At 38.1% G+C, this 18,000-nt stretch overlaps 1 protein-coding gene across 1 annotated transcript in view; it reads right to left on the bottom strand.

The window, feature by feature from the left end:
* Positions 1-18,000, bottom strand: part of PPM1D (protein phosphatase, Mg2+/Mn2+ dependent 1D) — a 48,348-nt gene that overhangs the window by 3,581 nt on the left and 26,767 nt on the right. The window contains exons 4-5 of the mRNA XM_082603199.1: positions 8,975-9,165; positions 2,319-2,561 (exon numbers count right to left, since the gene is read on the bottom strand). Coding sequence (XP_082459325.1) covers positions 2,319-2,561; positions 8,975-9,165 — 434 coding nt within the window. The remainder of the gene's footprint in view (positions 1-2,318; positions 2,562-8,974; positions 9,166-18,000) is intronic.

Below are 18,000 nucleotides of genomic sequence, written 5' to 3'. Positions count from 1 at the left end.
ATAAAACACTTGTGATATTGAGAGGTTACGTCCTGAAAACTCACACTTTAAAAGTTTCACTACTTCAGCGATCAGCTTTCTTGAGAGCTCCATATACTTTACAGTCCAACAGTAAACAACTAATTACAAATGGTGCCTAGAACACAACTGAAACTAAGCGTTAATCCTCTGGAAGAACTCTTTTCCTCATTCCTCCTTCCTATATAGCTCCTGGCTTATTTAAAAAACAGCTAAATTTAGTTTTGCCCTAAAGAAAGGATAAAGGATAAAGGATAAAGAAATCTGTGCCATAGTAATATATCACAAACAGAAGTATTTCTACTATATCTGTCCAAAAACAAGGATTTAGCTTACGATTCAAACAGAAGTTCACATGTCTATAGATAGATAACCTAGTCTCAAGTGCCTAGTCTAAATGTGGGTAGGTCTTAAAAACCATTCAAAATCAACCAAAATGTCATTTATATCTAGATGTTACTAAACATAGGATTACTGTAACAATGAAATACATCAGAGATATTTGTGAGTAGCCATGGTTAAGATAAACAAAACAAAACACCATCTTTGGGGCAGAGATTTGTCTTTATTTACTTGTTAGGCCAGAGCCAACAATACTGATTGTTCTGAACAGCTCTAAACATTCTTTCATATTTAGGTGGGGCCAGATGTAACCATGTTGTTAACAAACAACCACGCCCACGCCTACATATAAGTCAGTGCATACATAAATCTCCTAAGCTTTACTTTAGTAAAACTGTTAGATCATTATTTTTCAGAATTTTAAAAATATGTTTTAAAAATTATTTCTAGGTGCAATTTATGTTCAATTTTACTAATGCCAATCCACAGACGGCAATAAGTTTTGAGATCAATATTAAGAATATTTATTCCGGGCTTCCCTGGTGGCGCAGTGGTTGAGAGTCTGCCTGCCGATGCAGGGGACACGGGTTCGTGCCCCGGTCTGGGAAGATCCCATATGCCACGGAGCAGCTAGGCCTGTGAGCCATGGCCGCTGAGCCTGCGCGTCCAGAGCCTGTGCTCCACAACGAGAGAGGCCACAACAGTGAGAGGCCCGCGTACCGCAAAAAAAAAAAAAAAAGAGTATTTATTCCTATCACAATATCTTCTATCCTCTCATCCTTACCTCCACCTTAAGGCCTCCTTCTCTGTACTGCCTAAAGTTCAGTTATTCAAATACAAACACATTAGGAAACATGAAAGTAATGAATACATTCAAATACAGAAACCAGCGAATTCTCAAATGAACATAAGCTCCTTCATAACACTCAAAGAGAATGAAGAGACTTTAAAAGATCTCAATCTGCATTATTATTCAAGAGTTTTCAAAGCAAAGAAAGCTTTGACAAGAAATTCTTTTAAGAAAATAAGCATAAAATATTAATTTGTCAATTTCTAAATGAAGAGTCCATGTAAGGAAAATTAAGCTGCCATATATATAGTGAAGTAAAAGATAGGAAAGTGGTAATAGTAAACTTCCAAGTACTCCATATAGGATCACAATACCCAAAATTAAATAAATTCTTTGTACTGTGTAGCTCAGAACATCTTAAAAAACTGCCTGAATACATGACATAAAATTCCACTGTGTTTCCCATTTTAATGGTCATTCTTCTGAAAGCACATTCTCAGAAGGCCAGGTATATCAAAACAGTTATCCATATTACTAATTATTAGCAGGAAAAAATTGGGATGAAATCAGAAAAAGGGAAATACAGTAGCATTTAAACTTGTTTATTTCACAGCACATCTTAAATTCATTCAATATTAACATGGATAAGAAATAGGAATGATGTTTCTTACCCATGTTAATAGACAACCAGTTCTAAAGTCTGATATCCTAAGGTCCAGTTCAGTCTTGATTCTGTATGATCTTATTCAAACTGCTCAATATCTCAGTCATATTATCTGTAAAATGGAATAACATCTGCACTATTTAGCTTTCAGGGTTATGAGGTTCAAATGAAATACCACATATGGAAGTGCATCACAAAAAATGCTTACAAACTTTCATACTATCAGAAGGGAATCAATAAGTTCCAAATATTAATATTGTTAATATTCTCCAGGGGCCATATCTCATCGCTTTTCTATTAGGCGCCCTACATACAGCTGGCATTCAGTAGAGTACCCATGTGTAGATGATGGCCTACTGACAATAAGTTACATGATAAAGATCTACCACTTTCTTGATGGCGGCTCAAATCCGAAATTCTATTATATAAAGAATCTGAAAACTGTTTTCAGGTAATACTAACAGAGAAATTCTATTACAACTTAAATTCTAGAGAACTATGTACCTTGACTGGTGGTGTAGAACATGGAGAAGGAGTCATCACGCAGGTTTCTTGACTATTATAGGAAGGGCTATCAGTCAGGTTCAGATAGAGCTCGTCTTCATTGGTGAAATCTCCCTGAGTGCCCACTCCTGGAGAGATGCAGATTACTATGGCACTAGTATTATCCGCTCGAAGCATACGCTGCCTCCAGCGGCCTAGAGCTCGATTCACAAGCATTTTGGCACAAGACTGTCCATGCTCACCCTGTATTTAAAAGAATAAGAAGGAAGATAACCACTCAGACCTTGTTGCCACTACACCGGTATCAAATGAAAAATCACGTGTTCAACGTGGCCTACATAAATAATTAAAATTTCAAACTTTATCCACAAACCCTGTAACTATGCTAAAACAGTATTGCTCTAAATTTAAAAAAAATAATAAGATAAGGTCTTATCCTGTGGTTAAATTTCACCTGTATTTTTATATTTTTGGTAGCAAGAAACTTGGTCTTCATTGTAAACTTACTTAGGAAAAGTTATACAGAAGTTATCTAAAAAGGGGAAGTAAACATCAAGTTATAATAGATAAACAATTCACAAATGAAATAATCACACATGGCAAAAAAACTCATTGCAAAGGGCCAATTTCCTCCTAAAATAAGAGCTTCTGCAAATCAAAGACAATCCCAACATAAAAACTGTCAAAGGATATGAACAAAATTCAGAGACAAGGAAATAAAAGTGGTCATTAAATATACGTATACATATTGACATATATATATACATACATAGATATATGTATATATATTGACATATATATACATACATAGATACATCACACATAGCCATTTATAGATATATAAATGGCTAATGTCACTCCTATGAAGAAAAAAGCAACACAATAAGTGGTTATAGTATAGAGATCAAATACATACAAACAGAAAGAGTAAAAAACAAAACAAAACAAAATTCAATGAACTTGTGTTATACAAATAAATGTGGCTTGGAATAAAACTTACAGCGTCATACATGGATTTAATAACTGCTAAGTTTCAAAGAACAGAAAAGAAAATGATGTGCTCCAGAAAAGAACTACTTATCTTAAAAAATACCTCTAGAAATAACTGAATAATGAAAATGAGTGGAAATGTTTGAAAAAGAAATGTGTCATGAACTATAAGGGGAAAAAAGTTTTAATTAATATGTTACTTTATGTAATGTAATAAAATATATTAATGTCACAGGGAGCTCAGCTCGGTGCTCTGTAGTGACCTAGATGGACAGGATTGGAGGGTGGGAGGGAGGTCCAAGAGGGAGGGGATATATGTATACATATAGCTGACTCACTTCATTGTACAGCAAAAACTAACACAACATTGTAAAGCAACTATACCCTAATTTTAAAAATGCATGTATTAATGTATTATAAGTACAAAATACTGATGTACTATAATGTATACTATGTAATAATATATAATGTACTATAAGCACTTTATTAAAAAATATATCATGTATATGTCATTTAACTGTCAGCTATATGCCTCAAGTTTATATATTGAAACCGGATAAAGAACTGGGCTTTTTTCATTCTTTCCTTGGGAAACAGGGAATCATTTTTATTTGGGATTGTCTGATCTTGGTCATATTACAGTATTCCAACACATTAATGATGGCAAACTGCAAAAAACTCTTCTCAGCTCCTTTAAAATCTTAATATTAAGCCATCCTTGCATTCGCAAGAAAAGTACCACTTTGTAAAGATGTTTTTAAACATTGCTTTGTTCCCCCCTTTCTAATATGAAAAAATATGCACTTCACAATTGATGAAAGGCAGCATTAATCTGTAATTCATGAATCTATTACATTCCCCAGTGTACGACGTGTTGCACCACTCTCAAACTTCTAGCTCACTGAGAACTCACTGAAGGACTCCTTTCCCTTTTCCAGTGTGCCTGTTTCCCTCCCAGCAAAGCTCCATAAAACAGAACTCTATGTAAGCCATTTCTACTACCTTCCTTGCATTTTCCCTCAGCCCATTCTGTGGATTTGGGCCCCTTAATACTGTGTCCTTTTCTTCCACCTTGCTGTCCCACTAGGTGATGTCGTAAACCGTCACAGCTTTAACTCCCATTAACACTGAAACTAGCATTTCCAGGCATTGCCTTTCAGTCACTGCCTACTGAACATATCTATCTAGATGAACCAAAGGCACGTCCTATTCAACACGCCTATATGAATTATCCCTCCCTCCCCCCAAAATAATGTGTTTCTTCTTGATAACAGCTTCCAGCCACCACTAAGAAATCTGGGTGTCATAATATTCTCCCTCCTTAAAACCCAAGTTCTGTCAGTTCTACCACTTATGTATTTTTTTTAACGTCTACACTTCTATTTACTTACTTACTTACTTACTTATTTATGGCTGTGTTGGGTCTTCATTGCTGCGTGCGGGCTTTCTCTAGTTGCAGCGAGCGGGGGCTACTCTTTGTTGTGGTGGCTTCTTTTGTTGTGGAGCACCGGTTATAGGTGCGTGGGCTTCAGTAGTTGTGGCACATGGGCTCAGTAATTGTGGCTCGCAGGCTCTAGAGCTCAGGCTCAGTAGTTGTGGTGCACGGGCTTAGCTGCTCCACGGCATGTGGGATCTTCCGGGACCAGGGCTCTAACCCGTGTCCCCTGTATTGATAGACAGACTCTTAACCATTGCACCACCAGGGGAGTCCCATATTTCTTTTTTGCTTGTATGTGCATGCTTTTTTTTTCTTAATCCATTGCTGCTTTAGCTCAAGCTTGCAAAAATTTTCATTTGGAACATAACAGCAGCTTCCAAAGAGGAAGCCTAATAGATCCATTAATAAAAATCAAGTCAGGGACTTCCCTGGTGGTCCAGTGGTTAAGACTCTGCACTCCCAATGCAGGGGGCCGGGGTTCTATCCCTGGTCAGGGAACTAGATCCCACAAGCCACAACTAAAGATCCTGAGTGCCACAACTAAGACCGGGTGCAGCCAATAAATATTAAAAAAAAAATTAAAATCAGGGGGCTTCCCTGGTGGCACAGTGGTTGAGAATCTGCCTGCCAATGCAGGGGACACAGGTTCGAGCCCTGGTCTGGGAAGATCCCACATGCCGCGGAGCAACTAGGCCCGTGAGCCACAACTACTGAGCCTGCGCGTCTGGAGCCTGCGCTCCGCAACAAGAGAGGCCACGATAGTGAGGGGCCCACGCACTGCGATGAAGAGTGGCCCCCGCTTGCTGCAACTGGAGAAAGCCCTTGCACAGAAATGAAGACCCAACACAGCCATAAATAAATGAATAAATGAATAAATAAATGAATAAATAAATAAATAAAATTAAAATCAGGACTTCCCTGGTGGTGCAGTGGTTAAGAATCTGCCTGCCAATGCAGGGGACACGGGTTTGAGCCCTGGTCCGGGAAGATCCCACATGCCGTGGAGCAACTAAGCCCATGCACCACAACTACTGAGCCTGAGCTCTAGAGCCCACGAGACACAACTACTGAGCCCACATGCCACAACTACTGAAACCCTCATGCCTAGAGCCCGTGCTCTGCAACAAGAGAAGCCATCGCAATGAGAAGCCCACGCACCACAATGAAGAGTAACCCCCGCTCACTGCAACTAGAGAAAGCCCACGCACAGCAACAAAGACCCAAGGGAGCCATTAATTAATTAATTAATAAAACTAAAATCAAATCAGATACTGTCAATAGGAATCAACATGTGAAGAGAGGCAGAGACAGACCTTATAAATATGATTCCATTCATCAAAATTCACCTTCTCTCAGGGATTCTTCACTAATCGCTCACTGCTGACACCCATTCTCTTTCATTGCCAACTCTGCATCAGTTTAATTTAGTAAGGGGCAAGATGTTTTTCCTACACCTCCTAATAAATAGAACTCTCACATCCATTATCATCTGCCCTCTATTCCACCCTGCCATAAGTATGCTTTCTAAAATGCATATCTAAAATGCAGCTTTTCAATACTCTCCACTACCTGACTATTAAGACTTAACTTCATAACAGACCATTCAAAACCTTTTTGCCTCCTGTCTTCGAATCACATCAAGTTACTTGAGAAATCTGAATGTGCTGTACTTGTCTCTTCTCTCTGACTTTACACATTCTATTCCTTTGCCTGGAAAGCTTCACTCTCCTCCCTTCATCTCTTTACCTGGTAAATTCAACTCCACCTTTTTTTTTTTTTTTTTTTTGTGGTATGCGGGCCTCTCACTGTTGTGGCCTCTCCCATTGCAGAGCACAGGCTCTGGACGCGCAGGCGCAGCGGCCATGGCTCACGGGCCCAGCCGCTCCGCGGCATGTGGGATCTTCCTGAACCGGGGCAGGAACCCGTGTCCCCTGCATCGGCAGGTGGACTCTCAACCACTGCGCCACCAGGGAGGCCCTCAACTCCACCTTTAAGACCTGCTCAAATACAACTCTCATCCATGAAACCTCCTTATGCAGTCCTCACAAGTTTCCTATCTTCTCCCTCTCAGTTCTCAACACTTGTTCTAAATATTGTTAGATGAATGCTTCAATACTCATTCTAAAAACACTTAGGTGTTTATGACACTTAGGTTCTCCCAACCCAATAAAACTGGCTTTTGGCCTCATCATGACACTGAAATGTTTCTCTCTTCCTCTCTCATCATTAAAGAATTCTAAATCCAATAGACATGGGAATTCTCTGGCGGTCCAGTAGTTAGGACTCCGCGCTTTCACTGCCGAGGGCCCAGGTTCGATCCCTGGTAGGGGAGCTAAGATCCCGCAAGCCGGCGTAGCAAACAAACAAACAAAAAATCCAATAGACAAAAAAGTCTTTATTTTATTTAATCTTTCTTTTACATCTGACATGACTGACCAAATGCATCATGCTAGCCCCAAGTTTGTAAAATTGAATAGATACATGACTCTTATCTTTAAACAACTCACAATCAAATAGTACTGATAGCTATCTATATCTCCATTTTGTAATAATATGGTAAATGCTAAGCAAGGACCATATTCTATTTACCTTTGCTTCCTTTGTACCTACTGCCTAACATGTTAGTTGAGGGAATGAATGGAGGCAATTTAATACAAGTTCTTTCATGTTGCCTCCTTATCACCCCAAAGTATAGCTTTACCATTCCTCCCATCTTAGAAAAACAGAATCTTTTCCAAGGAGCCACTGATTCCAGTTACTTCAATGAGCTCTGGACCTTCATTCCATCAACATCCCTTATTTCTCTTGTTCTGTCGATCTTTCTTGTAAGACTATAAAACTGCTTTCAAGACCCTCACTATCTTTTCAAGCTAACAATGGCACATTCCCTTGTCTTCCTGAACACTCACTACATCTATTTCCTAGGCTCACAAAGTACTGTTTCATCATCACTCCAATCTGCTAGCTAATGCCCTCATCACTTCAACCGAAACTCTTCATCCTTGAAGGTCACTAGTAATAAAAGGTACTAAATGTAAAACCCAATACCCTGTTTTCATCCATCTGCCTCTGCTTCTCTGTAGAACTTGACATTGCTGGCTACTACTCCAAAACACTCTCTTTCCTTGCCTTCAATAACACTGCACTTTCCCAAATCTCCTTACTTTGTCATTGCTCAGAATGAAGATCAATTTTTAAGCAAGCCAGGAAGGAAAGAAAAGAATTTTCTCATTGATGGTTGTTTCTAGGTTTGCAATTGACTAAAACAATATAGGTGACATAGAGTTACCACATGACCCAGGAATTCCACTCCTAGGTAGATACCTGAGAGATCTGAAAACATGTCCACACAAAAACTTGTACATGAATGTTAACAGCAGCGTCATTCAAAATAGCCAAAAAGTGGAAACAACTAAAGTACCCATTGACTGATGAATGGATGGATAAATAAAATGTTATATATCCATCAATGGAAAATTATTCAGCCATAAAAAGGAATAAAGTACTGATACAAGCAACATGAATGAACCTTGAAAACATTATGCTTAAGTGAAAGAAGTCAGACACAAAAGGCCACATTATTGTATGATCTCATTTATATGAAGTATGCAAAACAGGCAAATACACAGAGAGAAAAAAAATTAGTGGTTGCCAGGGAACAGGGTGATAGTGAATGATTGCTAATGGTTATGGGGCTTGTTGGGGGCAGTGATGAAATGTTCTGGAATTAGTGGTGAGAGTTACATAACTTTGAGAATATCCTAAGAACCACTGACCTGAATACTTTAAAAAGGTAAATTTTATGGAATGTGAATTATATCTCAATTTATAAAAAGAAGGATCGGTGAGGGTTCCATAGGCCAGGAAGTCAAGGGCTGCTCATAATGAAGTCAGTGGTTGTATGTTTTGTTATCTAGTTTCATTCATCTATTTCCTGTCTTGTTCCCCTAATAAGCTGCAGAAATCTGTATTTTACTTTCTTCTATAGCCAGGGCAAATGCAAAAATCTACTCAAGGTGAACATCCTTAGTTCATATTCAAGACCCCTGACAAAAGTACCAGAACAATATGTAGATAATAATACCGAATTGAGGGAGGATGGGAGGGAGGGAGACGCAAGAGGGAAGGGATATGGGAACAGATGTATATGTATAACTGATCCACTTTGTTATAAAGCAGAAACTAATAAAATCCTTTAAAAAAAATACCAAATTGAGTTACTTCTCACCATCAAGTATTTTTTCTCCTCTTGGTCCTGGCACATTGAGATGGCATCTTGAGCTGGAATCATATTCCAAAGGCCATCACTCCCCAAGATAATATACTTGTGCTTCTGGGGATCAAGAGTGTGGACACTTGTGTCTGGTTCAGGTGACACCACAAACTCACCACTGAAGAAATCATAGCTCCACAAATCACCTGGGGAGCAGGAGGCAGAAAAAGCAAGAAGTATTATTTGCAAGCTAGTAGTATCACATCAACAGATTAAAGAAGAAAATCTACATGTTCATCTCAACAGATGCAGAAAAGCATTTGATAACATTCAAAATCCATTTATGATTAAAAAAAAAGACTTCTTAGCAAACTAGAAATTTGAAAAGGTAACTCCCTTATGAACCTGATAAAAGTATGCCTTCTATCACCACTTCTCTTCTAATTCTATACGAGGGATCCTTCTCAATACAGTAAGATAATAAAAATAAATGACAGGGCTTCCCTGGTGGCGCAGTGCTTGAGAGTCCGCCTGCTGATGCAGGGGACACGGGTTCGTGCCCCGGTCCGGGAGGATCCCATATGCCGCGGAGCGGCTGGGTCCGTGAGCCATGGCCGCTGAGCCTGCGCGTCCGGAGCCTGTGCTCCGCAACGGGGAGAGGCCACAACAGTGAGAGGCCCGCGTACCGCAAAAAAAAAAAAAAAGACATATGTGAATTGGAAAGGAGAAAATAAAACTATCATTACTTGAAGATAATTTTATTTCTACATGGGAAACCAAAAAGAAATTAGATAAATTATCAGAACAGGAATACTTAGCAAGGTTGTTAAATACAAACCCAATATATAAAAGTCAGCTGTATCTCTATATAATAGCAAGAAATAGAAAATGTAAAATTTTAAACAATTCCACTTATAACAGTGAAACAAATATCAGATACTGTGAAATTTAACAAAAGGTGTGCAAATCTTTTATGGACAAGATTATACAATTAGATTCCAAAGACTATCTAAATAAATGGGGAAATAAACTATAATCAAAGATAGGAAGAGTTAACATTATGAAGATGTTAATTCTTCCAAAAATAACCTATAATATGTAATTCCATCCAAAATCCCAAAAGGACTTTTGTAGAATTTGACAAGCTGATTCTAAAACGTATAGGAAGGACCTACTCTATAGCACAGGGAACTCTACTCAATACTCTGTAATGACCTACGTGAGAAAAGAATCTAAAAAAGAGTGGATATATGTATAACTGATTCACTTCGCTGTACAGCAGAAACTAACACAACATTGTAAATCCACTATACGCCAATAAAAATTTTTTTAAATATATTTAAAAGTAGAAAAAAAATGTATGGGGAAGAGCGAAGGGCCAAGGTTAACTAAGATAACTGTAAAAAAAGATAAAATGTGGAGACCTTGCTCTACAAATAAGAGTCCTAGTGGCTAACTAAAAACCTCCTGTTAACCCCCTAGGTCAAGAAAATACCTACATCAAAACTGAAAGGATGGGTGCCAGTCACTTGGAAGAAAATTCCAGAGATAAAAATGGGCATTTTTATGCTTTTAACCTATGTAGCCTTTGGAGATCAATGACTAGCCTTTGGAGATCAATAGTTTACCCTTTCAGTGAACCAGTAAAAGAAGATTCTTAAATGATTATCTTCCTTCTTAATTAGCTCCACATAAAACAATGCCTAACACTTCTGCTTTTTAGACGCATCAGATGTACACCTCAAAATGTTCAACATAAAAGAAGCTTTAGTCGACTCAGGTCATCTAAAAGATCAATAAAACTGAAATAGAAAAAAAAATTTATAGAAACCATCTACTCTTTTGTGATACATAAGATAAATAAGTAGGACAATATAAACTCTTTTGCTCCCAAAAACAGGAAGGAGGAGACAAGAAGGAGAAAACATTAATTTCTGCCTCTTTTGTTTGTTGTGAAAAACTTTGGGGAAAGACCTAATTAACAGCAAAAGGTTTTCAGACAAGAGGATAAATTGTTTTTGCCGCTGTTAAGCAGGTCTGACTTTTGCTAAACAAGAGGAAGCTCTTTGTCCTCTCCTTTCCTTATTTAAAGGTCACCATACCTCTCATCAGAAATACTGACCAATTCAAATATGCTCAGAGTCCAAGGAAAGAATAATTCAAATCAATTACTCCACTCTGAAATAGCAAAATTCACTGCTAAACCAGCCTCTTGAAAGGGGCACTTCATCCTTCAGAGTAACAAAAGAGACCACATATGACCACTAAAAGCTAATTATAATCCAGGTCACCTCACAAAGACACATTTATTTCTTTATACCAGTAAAACAAAACTCCCTGGTTGATGAAACTATAAAAATGAACATGGATGGAAACAGTTAAGATAAATTTTAAGATAGCAATTACAGGGCTCATATGTGATGCTAAAAGCTTTCAAAAGCAATTTCCCCCCCAATATTTGAAATTAATATTGTCACTCCAAGTAAAAACATAAATTTATATAAGGCAGAATCCCTAATATGTCTAAACTTAAAATCTAGGTTAAAAAAAGAAATTCCAATTTTCAATCTAATGCAAACTATATGACCTCAAAGGGTCACAATTTCTCATATATAAACTAACATTAATATCGTTATAAAAAAAATAAGTTACTTGTTTATTTCACATGGCACGAAAACCAAAAGATACAAAAATCTCCTTTCCCATTCATGTCCTTTCTGATTCTCCACTTAGGGGACAACTATTGTCCTTATGTATCCTTCTAGAAATGTCTATGGATATATACCCAGTATACATATATACTCCTTCCACAAAATTGTCCTCTCAAGCTTGCAACTCCCAAATCACTAGCCCCCAATATGTTGCCAATCTCATCTTTCTCACTAAACCTCAATACATTTCCAGAAGAAAGACGCATTTCTCCTAACTTAAATTTCTGAAACTGTTTTTTTAAGTAATTAGTTTATTTGTTTATTTTTAGTTTTTGGCTGGGCCACGTGGCATGGGGATCTTAATTCCCTGACCAGGGACTGAACCTGTGCCCCCTGCAGTGGAAGCATGGAGTCCTAACCCCTGGACCGCCAGGGAATTCCCAAACTCTATTTTTGTTTTGTTTTGGTTTGGTTTTTTTCATAATATTTACTGGAACTTCCCTGGTGTTCCAGTGTTAAGAATCGCCTTCCAATTCAGGGGACACGGGTTTGATCCCTGGTCAGGGGACTAACATCCCACATGCTATGGGGCAACTAAGCCCATGCACCGCAACTACTGAGCCCGTGAGCCACAACTAGAGAGAAGCCCGTGTGCCACAACAAGGAGCCTGTGCGCCGCAACAAAAGATCCCACATGCTGCAACAAAAATCCCATGACTAAGACCTGATGCAGCCAAAAATAAATATATATATATATTTAAAAATAATAATAATATTATTACCTTATTTATTTAGGCTGCACTGGGTCTTAGTTGCAACATGAGGGATCTTCAGTTGTGGCATGCGGACTTCTTAGTTGCAGCACGTGGACTCTTAGTTGCAGCATGCAAATGCTTAGTTGCAACATGCATGCAGCATCTAGTTCCCAGACCACGGATCAAACCTCAGCCCCCTCTTTGGGAGCGTGGAGTCTTACCCACTGGACCGGGAAAGCTCTGGGTTTTGAATGCGATTGCATTGAACCTATAGATCACTTCAGAGAGAAATGCCATCTTAACAGTATTATATCTCCCAACCCAATAACATGGTGTATCTCCTATTTAATCTCCTGAGCATAAGGATATTCTCCTATGTAGCCACAGTCAGAAAATTTCATGTTGATCCAGTATTGTGTAATATAAAATCTATGTTCAAATTTCCCCAGTTATCCCAATAATGCCTTTTTTTTTTTTGGCCGCACCATGTGGCTTTCAGGATCTTAATTCCCCCAACAGGGATCGAACCCAGGCCCCCTCAGTGAAAGTGCCAAGTCCTAACCCCTGGATCACCAGGGAATTCCCAAAATAATGCTTTTTTAATATACAGGATCCACTCAAGGATCATTCATTACATTTAGTTGTCCTATTTTTTAGTTGTTTTTAACCCAGAACAATTCTCTAGGTTTTGTGATTTGTTTTTGTCATTCATGACACTGACAGACAATTGTCAAAAGAGTCCAGGCCAGTTGTTTTGCAGAGTGACCCTCAATTTGGATTTGTCTGACTGCTTCCTCATGTCCGCAGGCTAGATATAAGGGTTTGTGTTCAGGTTAAACTTTTTTTTTGGCCAGAATACTACATTGCTGAAGTCATAGCCTTCTTAGTGTGTCACATTAGGAGGCACAAAATGTCAGTCTGTCCTATTATTGGCAATGCCAAGCCTGATCATTCAGTTAAAGTGCTGCCTACCAGCACTGTAAAGATGCCCTAAGTAATCTGTACGGTGATAGTTTGAGATTGTCTGAAACATCCTATTCCTCACCCAAATATGCCACATTTTAGCGTTCATTAATGATTCTTGCACGAATCAAGTGTTACTGTGACGGCTGTAAACTGATGATAGAATCAGAACACTAACTATATTTATTAGTTGTCTTTTCTAAAGAAGAACTTTCCATTGCTCTCTCTACCTCTTTATAATCTTTTTGTATCAGTATGGGCTTAGGGATTCTTTTTTTCCCCATTATGCTATAACTTATTCCTGTTATCGTTTTGATGCTCAAGTTGCTTTATATTTGCTGGTAAAAGTCCCTAGAATTTGAATTTTTAACAAACTCACCATATGATCTGTATTCATAGCTAGATTTAGGAACAGAAGATAGAGCCAGTTCCGGTAATCTACATGGCTTTACCTGAGATCAAATGAGTAAGAATCAGAATTGACCTAAGTATTTTATTTTTGGCCTAATGTTTGTACACCATTATAGGATCACAGGAATGTCATTCCTCTATATATTAAAGGGAGGGGCCTTGAACATTGTAGCAGAGGTTGGTTGCCTGCTCAATGGCCATTTCCCTTTTGTTTTCAGTAGGGGCTCTGGAGTGATACCAGGTGAGAAAGAGCCCTTTCTTCTGGTTTCGGTATGTTCTCTGCTTGCTACTGGGGCATATACTGCAGCCAGCGATGTGCAGGACACCTAGTGGTCCTGATCCCTAGGGAATTTCAACATTTTCCCCGCCCCACCCCCTCCAGCTCTGTGAGTGGCTTCCGGTGGAGAGCTTCCCAGCAACTTTTGCCTCACCTAATCCATTCTCAAAACTGCAACCAAAATCATCTCTTTAAAACACAAATTTAAGATTGACGGTGGTGATGGTTGCACAACAATGTAAATGTACTTAATACCACTGAACTGTATACTTAAAATGGTTAAGATGGTAAATTTTGTCATATTATTTTGCCATAATTAAAACACACACACACCCCTACCTAGTTATGTTTCCCACCCCAACTCTGCAATAGTTTACTCTTGCATAACTCTTAACCACAGCCTATAAAAATACAGTATTTTCTGACTTTATCTATGCCTCTTGTTCCCATATCTTTGTCCCACCTACCCTTCATCAGAGTCCCTTATATTCACCACGCCTCCTCCTATCACAGAGCTGTTCACAAATGCAGTTCCTATGCCTAGAACACATTTTCTTCCTCTCTTAACCTTTAGTAATTCTTAAGACCTCAGCGCAAACATCACTTCTCTGGCCCCTCCAGTTAGGTAAAATACTCCCATTTTAATTTCCCATTAACAGATATACAAATAGTTAAGAGTTGTAATGTTTCAGTTCTTTTTGTGATCATTTGATGAATGCCTCTCCCCTCTCTAAACTGTAAGCTTCCATGAGGGCAAAGACATTGTGCTTGGCACATACTGCACTCAAATATCTGTTCAATGAATAAATGAATTGTAAGACTCATATGCAATTCCACCGGACAGCCACTAGGAGGCACCTTTGCTACATTTGCACTCAGGTAATTTTGATCATCATCAGTACAAATTTTGATAAGCAAACTTCTCTTTCCCAAAAAACAGGAAGAAAAATGACTATAAACCATAAGAGTGGTGCTAAATTCTATAATTTAATTTATTATGAGCCAATAAGAATTACCATGCAACAAGTTAAACTTAAAAAGAAAGCTAGAACTTAAATAGTTACTTTTTTTCCCCCAAGTGCCAAAATAAAGACAGGAAAAGTAATATGACAAAGCATTTCTTTCAGCTTAAATGTTCAAATCTAAAGGATATTCTCTTTCAAATGCTGTACGCCTTAAACTTATATACAGTGCTGTATGTCAGTTATATCTCAATAAAGTTTAAAAAAATTAAAAAGATATTTGAGAAAATTTGAGAAAATATGTGATAGAAAAATAAAATCAAGAGAAAAAGCAGCAATTTTTTCCATTACTAAAACAATACCATCTCTCCCACATCTTTTTATATGAAAATATTTATTTCCACACATTTGTTTATAAAATTATGTTAAAATAATGTAATTGTCACAGGAAATTACTATAGCAATTGTATTTTATCTCCTACATGGAGTTTTTCCTGGTCTAGATGATCTTTCCCATCAACTGTTATTATTTCTTCCCTTTTTAAAATAACAGTAGCAAACCCTCTCTTGACGCTATTCTTTCTACTCCAGCTAAAGCCCCATCTCTTCCTTCCCAACCTAGGAAGAGTTTCTAAAACTTGCTATATCAAAATTTCCCCTTCTCACTCTTTCTTGAACCAACTCCAGTCATGATTGTGGTCTCAATATCCACCAAAAGCTACTTTGTCAAGGTCACCAATGACTTTCACATTGTTAAACCCAAAGGTCACTTCTCAGTCTTTCCTTTACCTGAACTATCAACAGTATTTGAAATATTTTTTTTAACTGAGGTATAACTGACATATAACGAAATACCTTCTTGAAACACTTTCTTCTCTTAGCTTTCAGGACACTCTCCTCAACTTTCTTGTATTTTACCTGTGGCTCTTTCTCGGTCTTGTTTTACCTGTTCTTCCATTCATGCCCCCACCTCTTAACAGTGACAGTATCTCAGGGCTCAGTCACTGGACCCTTCTTCCCTTTTTCTTTTCTTTTTTCCCCCCTTTTTTACCTACACTCAATCCCTTGATTCAGCCACAGACTGATATCTCTAGCCTGGCCCTCACCTAGTCAACTTTCTTAACCAGAAGCGCAATGGATATCACCACTTTAATGTCTGATTAGCACCTTGAAGGTAAGTTGTCCAAAACTGAACTGACCTCCCCCTGCTACATATACTCTGGTCTTTGCTACATCAGTTAATGGCAACTCCACCTTTCAAGCTGCTCAGTTAAAAAACAAAAAATCATAAAAAGGACACTTTGTATTTGTTGTTCCTTCTGCCTAATATCTTGCCCCAGACACCCACAGGCCTTGATGCCTCATCTCTTCACTCAAATGTCATCTTTTCAGACCTCCTCTGACCATCCCATTTATTTATTTGTTTGTTTTATTTTTGGCTGTGTTGGGTCTTCATTGCTTCTTGTGGGCTTTCTCTAATTGCAGAGAGAGGGGACTACTCTTCGTTGCAGTGCACGGGCTTCTCATTGTGGTGGCTTCTCTTGTTGTGGAGCACGGGCTCTAGGCCAACGGGCTTCAGTAGTTGTGGCTCGTGGGCTCTAGAGCGCAGGCTCAGTAGTTGTGGCGCATGGGCTTAGTTGCTCCACGGCATGTGGGATCTTCCCGGACCAGGGCTCGAACCCCTGTCCCCTGCATTGGCAGGCGAATTCTTAACCACTGCGCCACCAGGGAAGTCCCTGCCAGCCTATTTTTAAAAACATTTCATCTGGAGATCATTTCAAATGTATAAAGCTATAAAAATAAAACTATGACAAAGAATACCCATCTTTACTCAGATTCATCTATTGTTGACATTTTGCCCCATTCACTTGTTTTCAATCTACATATATATAAAGATTCTGCGTGTACATATAAAAAATATTTTAAATAATGGTCCTTTATCCCTAAATACTTCAAAGTGTATTTTCGAAGAATAAGGACACTGCAGTTATCAGCTTCATAAATTTATATTAATATAATATTTACCTAATATACCATCTACCATCCATATTCTGAATTATCAGATGGCCTAATAATATCCTTTATAGGATCCAGCCTAGGATCAGGAATAGCATATACTTGTAACATTTCTTTTCTTTTCTTTTTCCTTTTTTCTTTACTTGTAACATTTCTTTAACCTCCTTTATCTAGATTGAGGCTATGCATTTATGACCAGGGTACTACATAGGGGATATGTGTACCACACATCTGGAGGCATACAATGTCCAACTATTCCTCATTAGTGATGGTAACTGTCATCACCCAGTCAAAGTGTTGTCTGATTTCTCTACTCTCTAATTACTATTTTTTCTCTCTGGCAACTAAAAGTAGTTAAACAATGCTAATATCTTGCTGCCTAAGTATTTTTGAATATTTGTATAATATACAAAATTGAGGACCACGCACATTATTTCTTTCTCTAGGTAGTTAACAAATGTTGAAACTAAGCTAAGAAAAAAATCAGCATCACATCAATCAAGATCTCTCTCTCTAAATACACACCAGTCTATTAATCAATACCTTTTGTATTGATAAATACATTTCACCAACAACTCATCTAATGCTATTATTCAGTCTCCATTTCCCCACCCTTACACCATCCCAATAAAAACCAACAGAGTACATAAAAGAGAAACTTGACCTGGTAGCAGTTCATAAGAGAAACATCTAGAGATCTGAGCTTAATAAGCCAACTAATGTGTTAAGATTACAAAAAGCTAATGACAGGATTCTAGGACTCCATTATTAGAAGTACAATGTTCAGGTAGCAGGAACTAAATATTTCCATTGTACTTCAAACTGGTCAGACCACATCTTGCAGTGTCCTCAATTCCCAAATCACGTTTATTGAAGGAAACATCTAGAGGAATACGACAAGAATAATGAAGGGTCTGAAATTAGCCTAGAGAAACATGCTAGCCAATTCTGAATAGGTAAATGACTGTCATTATGCAAAAAGAAAAGGAAGTACACTGCCCTGTCT

The sequence above is a fragment of the Mesoplodon mirus genome (genome assembly GCF_964341445.2).
Source record: "Mesoplodon mirus genome assembly, chromosome: 18".
Classification (NCBI taxonomy): Eukaryota; Metazoa; Chordata; class Mammalia; order Artiodactyla; family Ziphiidae; genus Mesoplodon; species Mesoplodon mirus.
Note: the sequence above shows the minus strand (reverse complement) of the source record. Positions and strands in the feature narration are given on the sequence as shown.